Source organism: Phaseolus vulgaris, chromosome 1 (assembly GCF_000499845.2).
Source record: "Phaseolus vulgaris cultivar G19833 chromosome 1, P. vulgaris v2.0, whole genome shotgun sequence".
In the NCBI taxonomy this organism is placed as follows: domain Eukaryota; kingdom Viridiplantae; phylum Streptophyta; class Magnoliopsida; order Fabales; family Fabaceae; genus Phaseolus; species Phaseolus vulgaris.
The window spans coordinates 46,877,133-46,894,292 of record NC_023759.2 but is presented as its reverse complement, the minus strand read 5'-3'; the positions used below and the strand labels follow the sequence as shown (position 1 = coordinate 46,894,292).

Genomic DNA, 17,160 nt, shown 5'->3' with positions numbered 1-17,160 from the left:
ACACATAAACACTTAACTCTACTTCCGGAATACTCGTGTATTGAAATTAACATCCAGATACCTGCACCTGTCGTACTATTCACTGTGAATCCACACAGTTATGTGCATAATCAATCTCAATATCTCATCATCTCATATAACGAGGTAAAATCATTTGATATGTTCTGATCAGTTCTTTCAAACCTCAGACTCAGCTAAATGAACCTTATTCGACTCTCACCAACTGAATAACTTCATCTACGTGATTTCATTATATCAGTAAAGTCAGGATCGTCTCATTCACAAGACACTCACAAATCAATACACCCTAATAACAATCTTAGCACGGTATTTCCTTTCCTGAAAATACGTCTTAATCACACTTCCACCTTATTACATACATCATTTAACACATCAATGCACCATTCAATCACATCATATTTTAAACTTTCTAAACAATCCAAATATATCTCAAATTTCACTTAAACACGTAACTAAGTTCCAAATACATGCTTTCTAAATCAAACATCTCATCTAAGTAATTCAACAAAATATTCAAATATTCAAAAACAGTTCAACTCATTTATATCATCATTCAAACACTTTCATTTCTCAATCACAAATACTTTCAACAAATTATTCACCTTAAAATCAATATAAAAGATTCAAAATCAACAATTTTAGTCAATATATTACTTTACTTTCCAAAAGAGACAATCATGCAAACAAAAATTGGAATTGGTGACCACATGACCCCACATCCAGGTCTTCTAACCTATGATTATATCACAAATCTAACTATATCACTAGAACTCTGATATAACAAAGACTAATTCCTAAGATAAAAACCTCACATGCAAACTTAAACTACAAGACAACCCTAATCAAATCAAAACTAACTCAAAGGAAAATGAGTCAAGAATTAACTTATTCTATTTGGGATTTTGATCGGTCAATCTCGTAAAGTTCACTTTCAGGAGTCCAATGACAGACTCCAATCGTCAAATTGATAAGCGAGGAGGTCAAAATCTTAGATAGAAGGGAAAAGAAAGAAAAAAGGAAACAAAAATAAACTTACTCTATCATCTGATCGGGCAGTCTTGTAAATCTCGCTGCTAGGAGTCTAATGATGAATTCCTATCATCAAACTGATGAGGAAGAGAAAAGGAAAAAAAAAATCATAAGGTGTCATTTTAATTGTATCATATCTACTCTAACATACAAGATTTACATATAATATATAATGGTAAAATTTATATATGTGTAATAATATTGCATATATAGAGAATAAAAAAAACACATAATAAATATAGTATAATAATGTTTTATGTAGTAATTTATAAATACATTATATAAAATTCTGTATTCATCGTGTTATTTTATATGTACCTATGTAGTAATAACACGTAAAATTAACATACATGATTATTAATTAAAAAATTAAAAGTTCAGTAAACATGATTTAATTGTCTTCTAAATAAAATATATAAATAATAATTATACTTTTAAAAAAATATTATTTTTTTACAATTTTAAGAAAAGAAACTACGGGAACTAAAATTGATTTAGTTAAAATTACAAATTTATGAAAAATAAAAATTAAGGAATACTTTTCAGAAAATTATATGTAACGTTATATTTAAACAAAATTTATACTTTATTCCATCATTATTTTAATATAAAACACGACAACCCAACAATATTTTAGTTTGTTATCTAGTATTAACAAGCATTAAATAAAGTTAGAATTTATAATACTCTTCTCATTTTATTTAGTTAGAAGGTTACACACTCCACTACCACTACTCTATAATGAACATAGTAAGTTACCATACACCCTGACTCAGCGGATTCTAAAGGGTGTTCCTTTTCCCGCCAAAACTTCTCTACTTGTTTATATAGTTTGGCGCCCAATTCTCAGACCATTACCTAGGTACATTTTCCCGCTTCCCTCTCTTTCTCTTGCTCTGTAGTATTCTTCGCTACCATGGCCACCAAGGATCTTGATTTCAAAGCAGACACAGGTAAACTTGTTTTTTTTCCGAGTTTCTTCCGACTGGGATTATTGCCCTAAATTTTCTTCCCCGTTAAGTTTATTTCCGATTAGGGTTTGTAATCTATGGTTTTCTTCTCATACTCTCCCCCGTTTCGTTTCTTTTCGTATTCCAGCTCTGGCGAAGGAGTTCCTTTCCAATTTCGCAGACGCCAATGGCGAAGCTAAATACCTTAACATTCTGGTGGGTTTTTATTTTGCTCTAACTCTTATTTCTCTCGGATAACAACTATGTTAGCACTAATTTTTTATTCTCTTTTTTTTGTTCGTTTCAGCAAGACGTTGCAAACCACAAAACTAAAGCAGTTCAGATCGACCTCGAGGACTTAATTAATGTAATGCTTGTTACTCTATTGTGCTTCTTAATCAAAATCCACGGTTCTGTTAATTTTTTTTTCTCTGGGGAAATTCAGTACAAGGATCTGGATGAAGAATTTCTTAGGCGTGTTACCGAGAACACTCGAAGGTATATTGGGATCTTCTCCAATGCAGTTGACGAGCTCATGCCAGAGTCTACCGAGGCCTTCACGGATGATGACCATGACATATTGATGACTCAGAGATCTGATGAAGCAGGGGAAGGTGTTGACGGTTTTGATCCACTTCAGAAGATGCCTCCTGAAATCAAGCGCTATTAGTGAGATTTGCCTCCGTGCTTTTCCTTGAATTTGTAGTGATTGAGTAGTTGTAATTGCAGAAATTAGTTATATGTGATGTGACGGTCCTAACATGTCATCGTGATTGTATTGCAGTGAGCTTTATATTAAGGCATCTTCTAAAGGACGACCATTTACAATTAGGGAGGTGAAAGCTTCGAACATTGGTCAGCTTGTAAGAATCTCTGGTATTGTGACACGTTGTTCAGATGTTAAACCATTGATGAAAGTGGCTGTATACACGTGCGAGGATTGTGGATTTGAAATTTACCAGGTGATTGATGAAATGACTGCATGAACTGCACAATTTAGAGACTAGATTTTATGCAGAAAAATAAAATAAACAAAAGAACTATTGCATGAGATTTGCTTGGTACGATTTCGAAAAAGTCCATCACACTGTTTGAATTTTCTCTCTGCCGAAATGATTTGATTGCCAGGATGTTAAACAACCATATTTTAAGGATTATAACTGTCTATCCAACCCTGTAAGGTTTTGTTATGGATTAATACTTTCTTTTGTGGGATATGGCTAGAGTATTATGGTATTTACATGCTAGTTGGTCATTCACATTGTTATTCTCTTGCTTCCTAAACAGGAAGTAACGGCTCGAGTCTTCATGCCCTTGTTTGAATGTCCATCAAAGCGCTGTGATACAAATAGAAGAAAGGGGAATGTTATCCTTCAACTGAGAGCATCAAAGTTTTTGAGATTTCAAGAGGTTAGCTCTCTTGTTGAGTCATCAAAACATAATTGTTCACTTTCATTTTTCATATGGTTCTATATAGTCTATGAAGTTGATTATTTACTTTAGAGTAAGATGGTAATAGATTTATTAAATGATTAAACTCCAGGCCAAAATTCAAGAATTAGCTGACCATGTTCCCAAAGGCCATATTCCACGAACAATGACTGTTCATTTAAGAGGAGAACTCACCAGAAAGGTTTAGTACTTCCTGCCTATTGGCTTTAAATTAGTAGTTACCGCATATGTTGTCTAGGAGCTGAAATTTAATGGTTAATTAACTGCTGCAGTTTGTTAACTCATGCTTGCTGTAAATTGTTAGGTGGCTCCGGGTGATGTGGTTGAGTTCTCTGGGATTTTTCTTCCTATACCTTACACTGGTTTTCGAGCAATGCGTGCAGGCTTGGTTGCGGACACTTACTTAGAGGCCATGTCTGTAACTCATTTCAAGAGAAAATACGAAGAGTAAGTTAGCTTTTAGATTTTAATTGATAATGACTGGCACCACTTTTTACCACCACCAAGTACTGATGTTAATATGGCTTGCTTGAACATAATGAATACCTATCTACTAGTTAGTCTTACTACAGTAGTTTGGGGCAAAACAACAGCTGCTTATCATATTTATTTTGTCATAGATATGAACTTAGAGGAGACGAGGAAGAGCAGATTGCACGATTAGCAGAGGATGGTGACATCTACAATAAATTGTCACGATCACTTGCTCCTGAAATTTTTGGACATGATGACATTAAAAAAGCACTGCTTCTTCTCCTTGTTGGGGCTCCACACCGGACCTTGAAAGATGGAATGAAGGTACTGAAATATATACAAATCAAACCATGTCACATGTTCTTACTTAAACTTTATATCAAAATCATGTTTAATTAGTAGGGATTAATGCATAATATCATTTGAAAATTACAATTATATAAGTGATAAAATTTCAAGTATGGAATCTGTTTTTTCCTCTCCCTTTCACTCTGACGGTATTAGTCACATTTCCTGTCTTACCTTCTGTTGTTGAAGCTTATTTTACATTCTATTTGATTTATTGTTTAAGCTATATCTATATATATATATACATATATACATGAATAAACCACTAAATATTAGTCTTCGTTTAATTGCAGATTAGAGGAGATTTGCATATATGTTTGATGGGTGATCCTGGTGTTGCCAAGAGTCAGCTTCTTAAACACATAATCAATGTAGCACCCAGAGGGGTGTACACCACCGGCAGAGGAAGTAGTGGAGTTGGTCTAACTGCTGCTGTTCAAAAAGATCCGGTGACAAATGAGATGGTTCTTGAAGGTGGAGCATTGGTAATGGAAGCCTCCTTTCTTTTGTAACCAATCCTTTCCATCCCATATATTGTTCTTATAAATGTATGGTTGAGGAAATTGGAAAATTCTGGTCAAATACGTATATGCAATGCTGTCTGTACTTGCAAATAATAAGATGGAAAATAACTCTAGCATCAAATTACTTCTTAAGCCCTTATTTTAATAATATATGTTCTTTTAACTAGATTCTAGATATAAGCGGATTTATTAAAGAAATTTCTGAATTTCAGGTTTTAGCAGATATGGGTATATGTGCCATTGATGAATTTGACAAGATGGATGAATCAGATCGTACAGCTATACATGAAGTAATGGAACAACAGACTGTTAGCATTGCCAAGGCTGGAATCACTACATCTCTGAATGCAAGGACCGCCGTTCTTGCTGCTGCTAATCCAGCATGGTATTATTTATTTTCACCTTATTGGATGCAGAAGCACTCTTATAGATATGACACTTGTGCTTTCAAAATCTAATTTTATCCATATTTTATTATGAAGGGGAAGATATGATCTAAGAAGAACTCCAGCTGAAAATATTAATCTGCCACATGCCCTTCTATCAAGGTTTGATCTTCTGTGGTTAATCCTTGATCGAGCTGATATGGATAATGATCTTGAAATGGCTAGGCACGTTGTATATGTTCACCAAAATAAGGAGTGTCCTGCTCTAGGATTCACTCCTCTTGAACCATCTGTTCTACGGTAAGTATAGAAGTATTGCGATCTCATTTTAATCTCACTTTAAAGGATCAGAATAGGATATGGTGCATATGTTGCTCATTTGGAGCATTGTGCCAATGTTCTCTTTACTTGTAAAAGGAAACTAATATAGAATGAAATGTTTTGCTTTTATATAGTGCATACATATCAGCTGCAAGAAGATTGTCTCCAAGTGTCCCCAGGGAACTGGAAGAGTATATTGCTACTGCATACTCCAGCATCCGTCAAGAAGAAGCAAGGTCCAATGCTCCACATTCCTACACTACTGTCAGAACATTACTCAGTATTCTCCGCATATCAGCTGTAAGTCTTAATCTTTTCCCAAAGAGAGCAGCAAAATTAAGCATTTAGGTTATATTGACTTTTCTTTTTGGGTTAATGATTTATATACATAACTCAACTCCAAGTGCAGTTTTTAAAATTATAAATGATTTAAGTGTTTGCTAATAATTTTTAGCTTTGAAAGATCTGTTGTCATTCGGTTGGCTCTGCCTTTAAGACCACAATGTATAATAGTAAGCATTATTTATGATTGTATATGGCCTAAGAATATGCTATTCCATTCTTATTTTCTGAACAGGCACTAGCAAGACTCCGTTTTTCTGAAACTGTTGCTCAGAGTGATGTGGACGAAGCACTGAGGCTAATGCAGATGTCAAAATTCTCTTTGTATTCTGATGACCGTCAAAAGTCCGGTCTTGATGCCATATCTGATATTTATTCCATACTGCGAGATGAAGCGGCTAGAGGTAACCGAGTGGATGTCAGCTATGCCCATGCACTGAACTGGATATCTAGGAAGGTAAGTACATATTGCTCATTGTTGACTACTGTCTATTATGAAGTATTTTAGAAAATGATTTTTGCGTCAAACTTCAGAAGAGTCTAGACTAGATTCAAGTTTGAATGTTGAACACGAGGGCTCAAAAGTAAAAGGTCTTGAAACAATTGAAAGAATACTTTTTTCATTAAATAAGACCCAAAAGGTCTTTTTGCAACTGTAGTAATTATTTGTTTCCTCTCTGGATAATATTCTGACAACAAAACTTCTGACTTTGAAACAGGGTTACAGCGAAGCTCAGTTAAAAGAGTGCTTGGAAGAGTATGCAGCACTAAATGTATGGCAGATACATCCTCATACCTTTGACATTAGATTTATTGATGCTTGAGGCACTTCCCTTCCCCGTTAGCATGGTTAGAGGCAATCTGGTTCGAAGAAGCTGGATAAGAGTAGTTGGTGGACTTGGGGAATCATATTCTGTAATTTGGTTTTTATTAGTTTTAGGTTTTTGTATTGTTACAGTTTAGAATTGCATTTTTTATTTGAGTACAGTAATTGCAAAATTTAACTCTGTATGGTAAAGTTATTTCCTACTTGAGCTCGCATAAGGTTGCTTCTTGATAGTAAAATGTAGAACGCTACAACCATGCACTATTGACCTTGCATTGTGTTTGTGTTCTAAGCCATTTCCATTTAAATTTCTTCTTGATGCGGTACCGAATGCAGCTGGTGTAAGAAATGTCATTGAGTTGCTAAAAGAAGTTTTAATCAGAACACAGCAAAGACGTCGAGGAATAAGATAAATGCATAACGAAAACTTTACTCGGTCAAAAAAATCTTAGGGTGGAAGAAAAACTATTTGTTCTGGGACTTTATTGAAAAGTTATGTTTTATAATTTGTAATGCTTAATTTATGTTATTTAGTTATTGTATATTTTGTGTGGCCATAAACTTTGTGCGGGTCAGTCTACCTTAATCGGTTTTTGTCGTCCTCAGATAATTTATGATAAAATTACAAAATAATACCTATATATCAATGTAATAATATACCCACTACATTAGCTATAACCATCGTTTAGAAAACATCACCACGAATATATTTAAATATTGAAAATAGTGTTATTTTACTAAAAATGTAATAAAAGTGTCCCTGTTATAATATTAAAGAAAGTACGCTAAAAACTTAGTATGATCTTATGTAAGTGCAATTTTTCCTTTTTTTTTTACTTAAATATTTTTTTATTCATTATAAAGTGAGCTTGCTAAATGTTTTAGAATAGTCAAATAGTCATTTCAATAATGATCTTTTCATATAATCTACACTCATAAATAAAGTATTAATAAAAAAATATAATATCGTCCTTGACTTTTAAAATGTTAAATTTTATTTATATATATTAAATAAATATTAAAAACTAAAAGTAATGATTTTAAATTTGAATAAATCTAAAATTTAATAAGTATTAGAACTAAAATTTACAAATTTTATATAGTTTAAAACAAACAATTTCAATTTTTTTGAGATAAAAAGTAAACAAAATTTTCATAGGGATGAACAAAAACATATTTAACTTTTTAATTGTTTTTCTTTATAAAACATATCTAAAGAGTAAAATACTAGAAAATTATTTAAATCTTTTTTATAATATATTCAATAAAAAAGTTGTATCGAATAAAAACTAAAACGCTCTAAAAAATTACACTATTATCTTCTGAAGCATGCTTTGCCTTAACACAAGTTAGTCCAAAATATATATTAATTTTTCAAAAACAGCAGACGCAAGCGTGTGCACACGGCTCGAAAACTGAACCACCATTACTCACAGCATTGAGAGAGTTAGAGACTATATATAGCGTGAATTCCCGCCATGCGCGAGAAACATTTCCCGCCACCGCCACCGCCACCACCTTTTGTGCTACCATAACCCTTCCCTCACTGCACTCTGCAACACTCACAACACATCAATGGGTCCTTCTCGTCGCAACAGCAATGGTCGATCACCGCTCGTCAATCAACAGCGCCAAATCACTTCGTTCTTCACCAAATCCCCTTCCCCCTCTCCCACCGTCGCTAAAAGCAACCAAGAGTCAAACCCTAACCACGCTTCAGATACTAACCCTAACCCTAGTTCCACGACTCTCACTCCCTCACCTCTCAATCCCAAGTCGAACAAATCACTTCTTGTAATCGGCTCTTCCATTTCTCCACCCTCCGCTTCGTCTTCTCTCTACGGAAAAGAAGTAGTTGGCCAAAGGATCAAGGTTTATTGGCCTTTAGACAAAGCCTGGTACGAAGGTTCCATCATATCCTTCGATAAAAACACCTCCAAGCACGTGGTTCGTTACTTCGATGACGAAGAAGAAGAATCGCTCAACCTTTCCGAGGAGAAGATCGAGTGGCTCCAGGAGTCCTCTACGAAGAAACTTAAACGCCTGCGTCGCGGATTCCCCGACATTAGGAAGATGGAGATTGACGAGGAAGAATTAAAAGAAGAAAGTAACAAAGGAGAAGAAGAAAAAGAACATGATAATGTTAACGATGATGATGACGATGATGATTCCAATGACGAGGATTGGGGGAAGAATGCTGCATCATTGGAGGAGGCTGGGGATGGGGAAGAAGATACGGATTTAGAGGATGAAGAGGACGTAGCGGAGAGTGCTAAAGGAAAAAAGACGGAGGCTAAAAAGCGGAAACTAAGTGCAACAGAGAAACTAAAGCCTGAGAAAAAGAGCAAGAGTGGAGTGGAAGTTTGTAAAGGGAGTTTCAAGCTCTCAGTATTGGAGCCTGCTACTAATTTGGAGAGTAAGTGACTGAATTAGTCATTTGAAGGGAGATTTCAAACAGGGAAACTGATATAGTTTTCTGTGATCAGATTTTGAACCTTTGCATCCTCATTTTTGTTTTTTTATGGTGGTGGGGAGTGTGGGCATTAAATATGACAATTTTCAAATTTATAGGCAAAAAAGCACCTTATAGTGATAATAAAAAGAATAAAGCAAAAGGAAAAACAAGAAGTCACTCTTGTAGTTGTTTCTGTTTCTCCCATGGCTAGTATTTTATTCAAGCGTTTTTGTCTTCACTGGCGTCATTTTCCTTATGCTTGTCCTTATTTCATTGGATGATGTCGCTGGCCAACTGAAATGCAGAGGTCAATATATTTTGTAGCTTATAATGTAAGTCGTATCTTTTAATTTTGCAGTTAAAAAGACATCTAGTAGCGCTGACAATGTTTCATTTACCGAGACCTCTGAAAGATTTGCATGTCGTGAATCTCAGAAACTGCGCTTCCTGAAAGTGTGAGTGCTGACTATAGTGATGTAGCAATTCAAGTTTTTCCATTCCAAAGTGCTCTCCTGTCTCACACAATAGATTTTGATGCCATATTGGTTTATGTGTTTGCAGTTTATAAGTTCTCAGTGTGAATTTTTTCAGTCGTTTAATTTTTTAGTTTATATTATAGTTTTATGATGCTATCTATGTATATGGTATCTGTACAGAGATCGCAGGGATGCCAAGCGAAGAAGACCAGGGGATGAAAATTATGATTCAAGAACTCTCTACTTGCCTCCCGATTTCTTAAGGAATTTGTCGGAGGGTCAGGTAAATTACTGCTAAAGCAGTTGGGTGAAACTCTCAAAATTTCAATGGTGCATGTAATTAATAGGGACATTTGATGAATGTAGAAACAATGGTGGGAGTTCAAGTCAAAGCATATGGACAAAGTGTTGTTTTTCAAGGTTAAGTGGATTAAGTTTGTTGCTGCCATTAGTCCATTCCTTTCAACCAAATCAAACATATTCCCTCCCTATTTTTGGTGCAGATGGGTAAATTTTATGAGCTTTTTGAGATGGATGCACATGTAGGAGTTAAAGAGCTTGACTTGCAGTATATGAAGGTGTGCATGATTGCCTAGAGTTGTGAATTATCTATAGAATGTCGAGATGACTTACCTGTTTGCTCATTCTAAATAATGCATACTTACTGATTTATATATGACTCTTTCAGGGAGACCAACCTCATTGTGGGTTTCCAGAGAAGAACTTCTCAATGAACGTGGAGAAACTTGCTAGGAAGGTTTGCCTCAACTTTTTTTCTTATTTCGTTTTTGCTACTGAACTAATTAACATGTATAACAAGCCAACATTCTACTAGGGAGAAACTTACTAAGTTGCCTTGGTTGGACAGGGTTACCGAGTTCTTGTTGTGGAGCAGACTGAAACACCTGAACAGCTGGAGATTCGTCGTAAGGAGAAGGGCTCTAAAGATAAGGTATGATTCACAGTAATCAGAGAAGCAACTGTTTTTATTTTGTTGTGTTTTTAATTGTTCCTTATAGTCTGTGTTCAAGAAATGTTTTACATATTTATCGAGTTACTTTTCTTGTTAACCCCAGTTTTGATAATGGAATATTGGTCTATTAACTTTTATGATCTTTCTTTCTAGGTTGTAAGGCGTGAGATATGTGCAGTGGTAACAAAAGGTACATTGACGGATGGGGAGTTGCTGTCAGCAAACCCTGAAGCAGCATATTTAATGGCCCTGGCTGAGCATAATGAAAATCTTCCAAATGAAATTTCAGAGCATACCTATGGTGTTTGTATAGTTGATATTGCCACAAGTAGAGTCATTCTTGGACAGGTATGACTCTCTACATTCATTTAAATTCTCTGCATAAATTTTATAATGCATAAACGTATTCAAATCTTGGATGAGATCTGCAAATGCCATCTAGCTGTGAACCTACTAATTCTTCTACCTAAATCTGGAATGGAAATAGATTGAAATGGGTGGGGATTGGGGGTTGATATGTTGAGGATTTGGTGGTGGTAGCTTTATAGTGTGTTTGCTCATAATTTCATATTTTATTTGGAAAGTGCGTATTATATGTATGCTACCTAACATGGACCTAATTAATCTACCAATTGCTTGTTATCACTTATGTAAAAGAAGAGTTGGCTTCTGTGTATGGCAGTTTAAGGATGATTTGGATTGCAGTGCCTTGTGCTCTATCTTATCTGAGATCAGGCCTGTTGAAATTGTGAAACCTGCCAAACTACTTAGTGCTGAAACGGAGAGAGCTCTGCTGAAGCATACCAGAAACCCTTTAGTGAATGAATTAGTTCCAGGTGTGGAATTCTGGGATGCTGGCAAAACTGTGGATCAATTGAAGCAAATTTATGGGAACACTAATGATGCTAGTGTTGAAGATAATGGGTTAAACTGCCTGCCAGATGTTTTACAGGAGCTGGTGAAATCAGGTGACAACAGTAGAAGTGCACTTTCAGCACTAGGTGGTGCTCTCTATTATCTGAAACAGGCCTTTCTAGATGAGAGATTGCTTAGATTTGCACAGTTTGAGTTACTTCCCTGTTCTGGTTTTGGTGATCTTGCTTCCAAACACTACATGGTTCTTGATGTGGCTGCCTTGGAGAATCTTGAGATTTTTGAGAATAGCAGGAATGGAGATTCTTCTGGGTATGTTTGTTATGTGGTTATCCACACCCTTTCTGTTTTAGACAAGATGGGAATTTATGTGTATATGTTACTGAAATGATGATGCTTCTTGCAGCACGCTCTATGCCCAACTAAACCAATGTGTCACTTCATTTGGAAAGAGATTGCTAAAGACATGGCTTGCAAGACCGTTATGTCATGTGGAGTCCATTAAGGAACGCCAGGAAGCTGTTGCAGGTTTGAAGGTAGGTAGATCATGTATTTTGCCTCTGTTTCTGATAGTCCTTCAGGATAAAAGTGAACTTTACAGGGGGGGCTTTCGCTACATCATCCAGTTTAGCATGGCTATAAACTGTTGGTTTTGTTTTATGTTACCTATATTTTATTCATGTTCATATTTTTCTTAGTATTACCGTTCAGTTTGTCCCACTTTTGGATATCAACATTTGAACTTCTGGTATCTCTTTTTGGACTAATATTTGTAGCACTAGTCATGGGATATTGTGGTCATTTGAAGTAAATCTGAACACAATTGTCATACTTGTTTGTTTTTATGGTTTAATTAATTGCTAACGTCTTTTTTCCTTGACAAGTGTACCCATCTTGTTCTATGTAGACCTCAGGTCTAGCAGTTTACTTGATTTTCTCTGTTCAATAATATATAATATGGGGTATTTCGAGCTTGTTTAAATTGTGCTTTTCTATTTATGTTGCTTTTTAACTGATGTAGATAGGTTGGCTGTTATGTATAAGGTTGGCATGATGATATCTACCACATGATATATGTTGCTAGGTTAAGCAGTGAAAATAATCAGATTGAAACCATTACATAATACTGATTATTTTATATATGATTTGCTTTTTAGGGAGTTAATCTGCCATCTGCACTAGAATTTCGGAAAGCATTATCCAAGCTACCTGACATGGAGCGATTGCTTGCACGTATATTTTGCTCTAGGTGAAAACTATTGTGCATCTACCATGTGTGATATCTATATGGACCATACTGATTTTCACCATCTTCTAATGTACTGAAGTATATATGCACCTTGATTTTCTTGAATGCAGTGAAGCTAGTGGAAGGAATGCTAATAAAGTTATTCTGTATGAGGATGCAGCTAAGAAGCAACTACAAGAGTTCATTGCAGCACTGCGTGGCTGTGAACAGATGTTACAAGCATGCTCTTCGCTTGGTGATATTTTGAATCATGTCCAATCTAGACAACTTCATCATCTGTTAACACCAGGTATGCCGGTCTCAAAATATGCCATTAAATTATTCTGTAGCTGCTGTTTGATTTATTGAATGCTCTCAAGTGCAGGTAAAGGTCTTCCTGATGTTTGTATGGAACTTAATCATTTCAAGGATGCCTTTGATTGGGTGGAAGCCAATGGCTCTGGGCGTATAATACCTCATGAAGGAGTTGACACAGAGTATGCCTCAGCCTGTAAGGCAGTTAAAGATATTGAGTCCAGTTTATTGAAGCATCTCAAGGAGCAAAGGGAACTACTTGGAGACACATCAGTAAGAACTCTACCTGAAACAATTGGAGTTTAATCTTTTTATATTACATAAAATAAAATTTTGAATTTTCTTATATATCTATTTCAGATTGCTTATGTCAGTGTTGGAAAGGATGTGTACCTATTGGAAGTGCCAGAAAATTTGTCTAGGAATATTCCTCGGGATTATGAATTGCGTTCATCCAGAAAAGTAAGTAGACAAACTGTGCTCTGAAAATTTCATCTCAATTGCAGAAATGTCTAGAATTATCTATTTGATAATTGAGTTTACAATAATATTTCATTGTTTGTTGGCTTTACCTGTAAATAATCCTGCATATTGTCATCCCGATTTATCTTTGTACATTATAGTATAATTATGTTAACACTAAAAAATTAATTCCCATGAAATTGTTGCTTGGTCATTGATACATTATTAATTTATTATCTGTACTGCAGATGCAACTGTCAATATAAAGTGATTTTTTCTCTTATTTTCTTGGTATGATACATGCAGGGCTTCTTTAGGTACTGGACTCCAGATATTAAAATTTATTTAAAAGAACTCTCCCAAGCTGAATTGGAAAGGGAGTCCTTGTTGAAAAATACATTGCAAAGATTGATTGGGCGCTTTTGTGAAAACCACACCAAGTGGAAGCAGTTGGTCTCTGCAACTGCAGGTACATATTGTGGTCCTTTCACAAGATGGATTTTTCATGCTGCATTTAAATAGAAAAGTAAAAGCTTTTCTTTTGTATTCCTTAAACTGCATTCACATGTTGCAGAACTGGATCTGTTGATCAGTTTAGCAATAGCTGGTGACTACTATGAAGGACCAACATGCAGACCAACTTTCGTTGGTACATTATGTACTAAAGAAGCTCCTTACCTCCATGCTAAAAGTTTGGGACACCCTGTCCTCAGGAGTGATACCTTAGGCAAGGGTGCGTTTGTACCCAATGACATAACCATTGGTGGTGGTTCAGATCATGCCAGCTTTATCCTTCTAACAGGTCCTAACATGGGTGGGAAGTCAACTCTTCTTCGTCAGGTTTGCTTGACTGTGATTTTGGCCCAGGTGAAGCTTTAAAGTCATCTTACATTTCAGATTATCTATTCATTGGTTTTTCTTTGGGGGATGTTTGTGTAAAAGGGTTGCCCTTGCCCTTTGATCCATCTTAAATAAGCCAATTTTTAATCTGTGCACTTATACTTTTAATTTTGTATGCAGGTAGGAGCAGATGTTCCAGCAGAAAGTTTTGATTTGTCACCTGTTGATCGAATTTTTGTTCGAATGGGGGCCAAAGATAATATAATGGCAGGCCAAAGTACATTTTTAACTGAGCTTTCAGAAACGGCAACAATGCTGGTGAGATGTTCAAGTGTTTTTCCTGTTTGATAACTACTAGCAACATATTCTTTCTATTGGTTAAAATTTATTGAAAATCTTTTGTTGGTGGGGTTTCACTTTTTTCATGGGTCCAATTTCTTAACTTTTGTGTAAATTTTAGTCATTACTGTGTGTTCGAAAGAGTGGATAGCTAGCACTTTTCTTCTTCTGAACATGAACACATTTTGTGGTTTATGATAGTTCTTTTTCTCTAGAATGTAAGAAGCAATGCCACAGCATTGAGGAAGAAAACTTCTGCCTTGGTTTTTTCCTTTAGAGCTCACTCATTTTTATAATATTTCACCTGCAATAGATTATGTTTAATTCATGGAGCTCTGTATGCCCTTTTATTTTGTTATGCACATTACTGATGCATACAGATTAATCTGATCTTGTTAAAACATTGTTTCTTTCTAAATAAGTGCTTTTGATGGTGATAGTCATCAGCCACTCGTAACTCATTGGTGGCTCTGGATGAGCTTGGGCGAGGGACTGCAACTTCTGATGGACAAGCAATTGCGTAAGTGTTATTGCGAGATTAGTTGGACATGTGTTTGTCTCCTATGGTTTCATTATTTTTCATTGTTTTTATAGCCTGTAGTGAGTCCATCTCAGGATTCTTCTTTTGTGTTTCAAATATTTGACAGGGAAGCCGTATTAGAACATTTTGTGCGGAAGGTGCAGTGTCGTGGATTGTTTTCTACCCATTATCATCGATTAGCTGTAGATTATCTCAAAGATCCCAAGGTATTCTTAGTTTTCTTATCCAGAATAATCATCAGTGTTAGTTAAATTTAATTTATGGTCCAATGCTTGTAAGAAGCTTTTTTAATCTCAATTTTCTTAGTTTACTTAATTACCCATAATTGATTGTGATAGACACCAATTGGTATGAGAATAAGACTACTACACTCCCCCATCCTTCTCCTATTTTTTATTCTGCTAATAACTGCTTAGAGGCAGTAATGCTTGTCCCTACTAACAACTGCCAAAACAAGTAATGATTGCTAAAACAATTCAGTCCCATTAAAAAGCCTAAATCGTGGCTCTCCTCTTATAATATATACTTATAAGAGGCCTAACAGATTGCAAGTCATGACAATATTTAGATATTTATAGAAAGTTTGCATAGTGGTGTAGAGACTGTTCCACCTTTTGCTTTAGGTCAGTTTTAGTTTTGAAAAATCGTATTTCTGAATATGCTTTTTGTGCTTGTAAAGGTCTGTCTCAGCCACATGGCATGCCAAGTTGGTGGTGGAATTGCAGGTTTAGACGAAGTCACCTTTCTTTACAGGCTTACGCCTGGTGCTTGCCCCAAGAGCTATGGTGTTAACGTTGCTCGGATAGCTGGTACGTTTTTGTATTGAAATATAATAAACATTGATTGTGCTCCTCTATAGTGATGCTATACTTTCAGAGGGTAAAGTACCAAATATAACCTCGTAGTTATAACACGTATTGTATTTGATAACGATTTCAACCAATAATTTTTCAATCAACAGTTATATCCTTGAACCCTAAACACTAAATCTTTGCACTGGCCTTCTAAAGTGCACTAAATTTAGAGGAGACAAACCTGACATTGGTAGCCGGCATGTTCTCATCCACCATCTGCAGTTCACTAATTTTTGGGTCTTTGACTTTTAAGCTTAAACATGAGGTTGACTATCTCCATATATTATCAAAACGAATTGTGTCTGTACATGACTCTTGGATCGTACTGGAAAACTATTATATCAGTGTGTTGGTTATACTATTTGCTACGAATGTGCTATGCCTCATTTTCTGTTATATGTATAATTATTAAGAAATTCATATTACCAATGAAGCAAATTAATTTTATTTCAGGACTTCCAACTTCTGTGCTTCAGAAAGCTGCTGCCAAGTCTGGAGAATTTGAGGCCAGTTATGGTAAATGCAGAAAGGTGTCTTCTGAAACAAACTATCCCAGTAAAAACTGGGTTGACGAGATAGCTGCTATCATACAAAAATTGACCAAAGTTGCTACCAATTTGAGTTTCCAGGAAACCCTTTGCATTGATTTCTTAAGGGAACTTCAGGATAAAGCACGAGAATCGATGCAGCGATGTTAAACTATTTAGCAAGGTAGTTCATTCTTTTGAGAAGCAACCATACTTTTATGGTCGTAGTCTACGTTGATGTCACTCCTGACAGCCCAGTTTTGCCTTGAATGTTGGTTGTCTTGCCATTTTTGTTTTGTTGCGTAGAGCTTGTATATAGTTGCACATAAGGTGTCGATACGAGTTCCATTAATTAGGCTGACACATTGTACATATTTAGCTATCTAATTGAATTTTTTTTTAGCTAATACAAATGTGAGCTTGGGTGTTCCTTCCATCAAGTAGCTAATACTTTTTTATAGTTTAATTAATATTCCTTTGATTTCGTAGCTGAATAAGTTTTATATTTTAATTTCTGCAATTAATAGTTACTATGTTTTTATATTAAATTAAGTTATGTTTAAGTTTTAAATGAGATTGAAATGATACATCTGAAGATTAAAAT

General features: G+C 35.3%; 2 protein-coding genes across 3 annotated transcripts; both read left to right on the top strand.

The window, feature by feature from the left end:
• Positions 1 to 1,774: 1,774 nt before the first annotated feature.
• LOC137814787 (DNA replication licensing factor MCM7) lies at positions 1,775 to 6,981 on the top strand. Its single transcript, XM_068617692.1, has 15 exons — positions 1,775 to 2,003; positions 2,149 to 2,216; positions 2,308 to 2,367; positions 2,446 to 2,669; positions 2,785 to 2,962; positions 3,288 to 3,410; positions 3,544 to 3,633; positions 3,757 to 3,899; positions 4,073 to 4,250; positions 4,568 to 4,759; positions 5,011 to 5,183; positions 5,281 to 5,484; positions 5,640 to 5,805; positions 6,083 to 6,304; positions 6,567 to 6,981. Exons 1-15 carry the CDS (start codon positions 1,967 to 1,969, stop codon positions 6,669 to 6,671), a joined length of 2,163 nt encoding a protein of 720 aa, XP_068473793.1. The 5' UTR covers positions 1,775 to 1,966; the 3' UTR covers positions 6,672 to 6,981.
• Positions 6,982 to 8,019: 1,038 nt separating this feature from the next.
• On the top strand, positions 8,020 to 16,992 carry LOC137814786 (DNA mismatch repair protein MSH6). Of its 2 annotated transcripts, XM_068617691.1 has the most exons (21): positions 8,020 to 9,089; positions 9,487 to 9,583; positions 9,785 to 9,887; positions 9,971 to 10,024; positions 10,108 to 10,182; positions 10,293 to 10,361; positions 10,473 to 10,556; positions 10,731 to 10,925; positions 11,260 to 11,762; positions 11,857 to 11,986; positions 12,608 to 12,699; positions 12,810 to 12,988; positions 13,064 to 13,266; positions 13,354 to 13,455; positions 13,762 to 13,924; positions 14,030 to 14,322; positions 14,476 to 14,613; positions 15,075 to 15,154; positions 15,282 to 15,381; positions 15,855 to 15,984; positions 16,483 to 16,992. In XM_068617691.1, exons 1-21 carry the CDS (start codon positions 8,249 to 8,251, stop codon positions 16,725 to 16,727), a joined length of 3,876 nt encoding a protein of 1,291 aa, XP_068473792.1. In that variant the 5' UTR covers positions 8,020 to 8,248; the 3' UTR covers positions 16,728 to 16,992. The 2 variants fall into 2 exon arrangements, 1 of the variants encoding a protein (XP_068473792.1); XR_011081680.1 differs by lacking the exons at positions 15,855 to 15,984; positions 16,483 to 16,992 and having other exon boundaries at positions 8,065 to 9,089; positions 15,057 to 15,154; positions 15,282 to 15,356.
• The last annotated feature ends 168 nt before the right edge of the window (positions 16,993 to 17,160 follow it).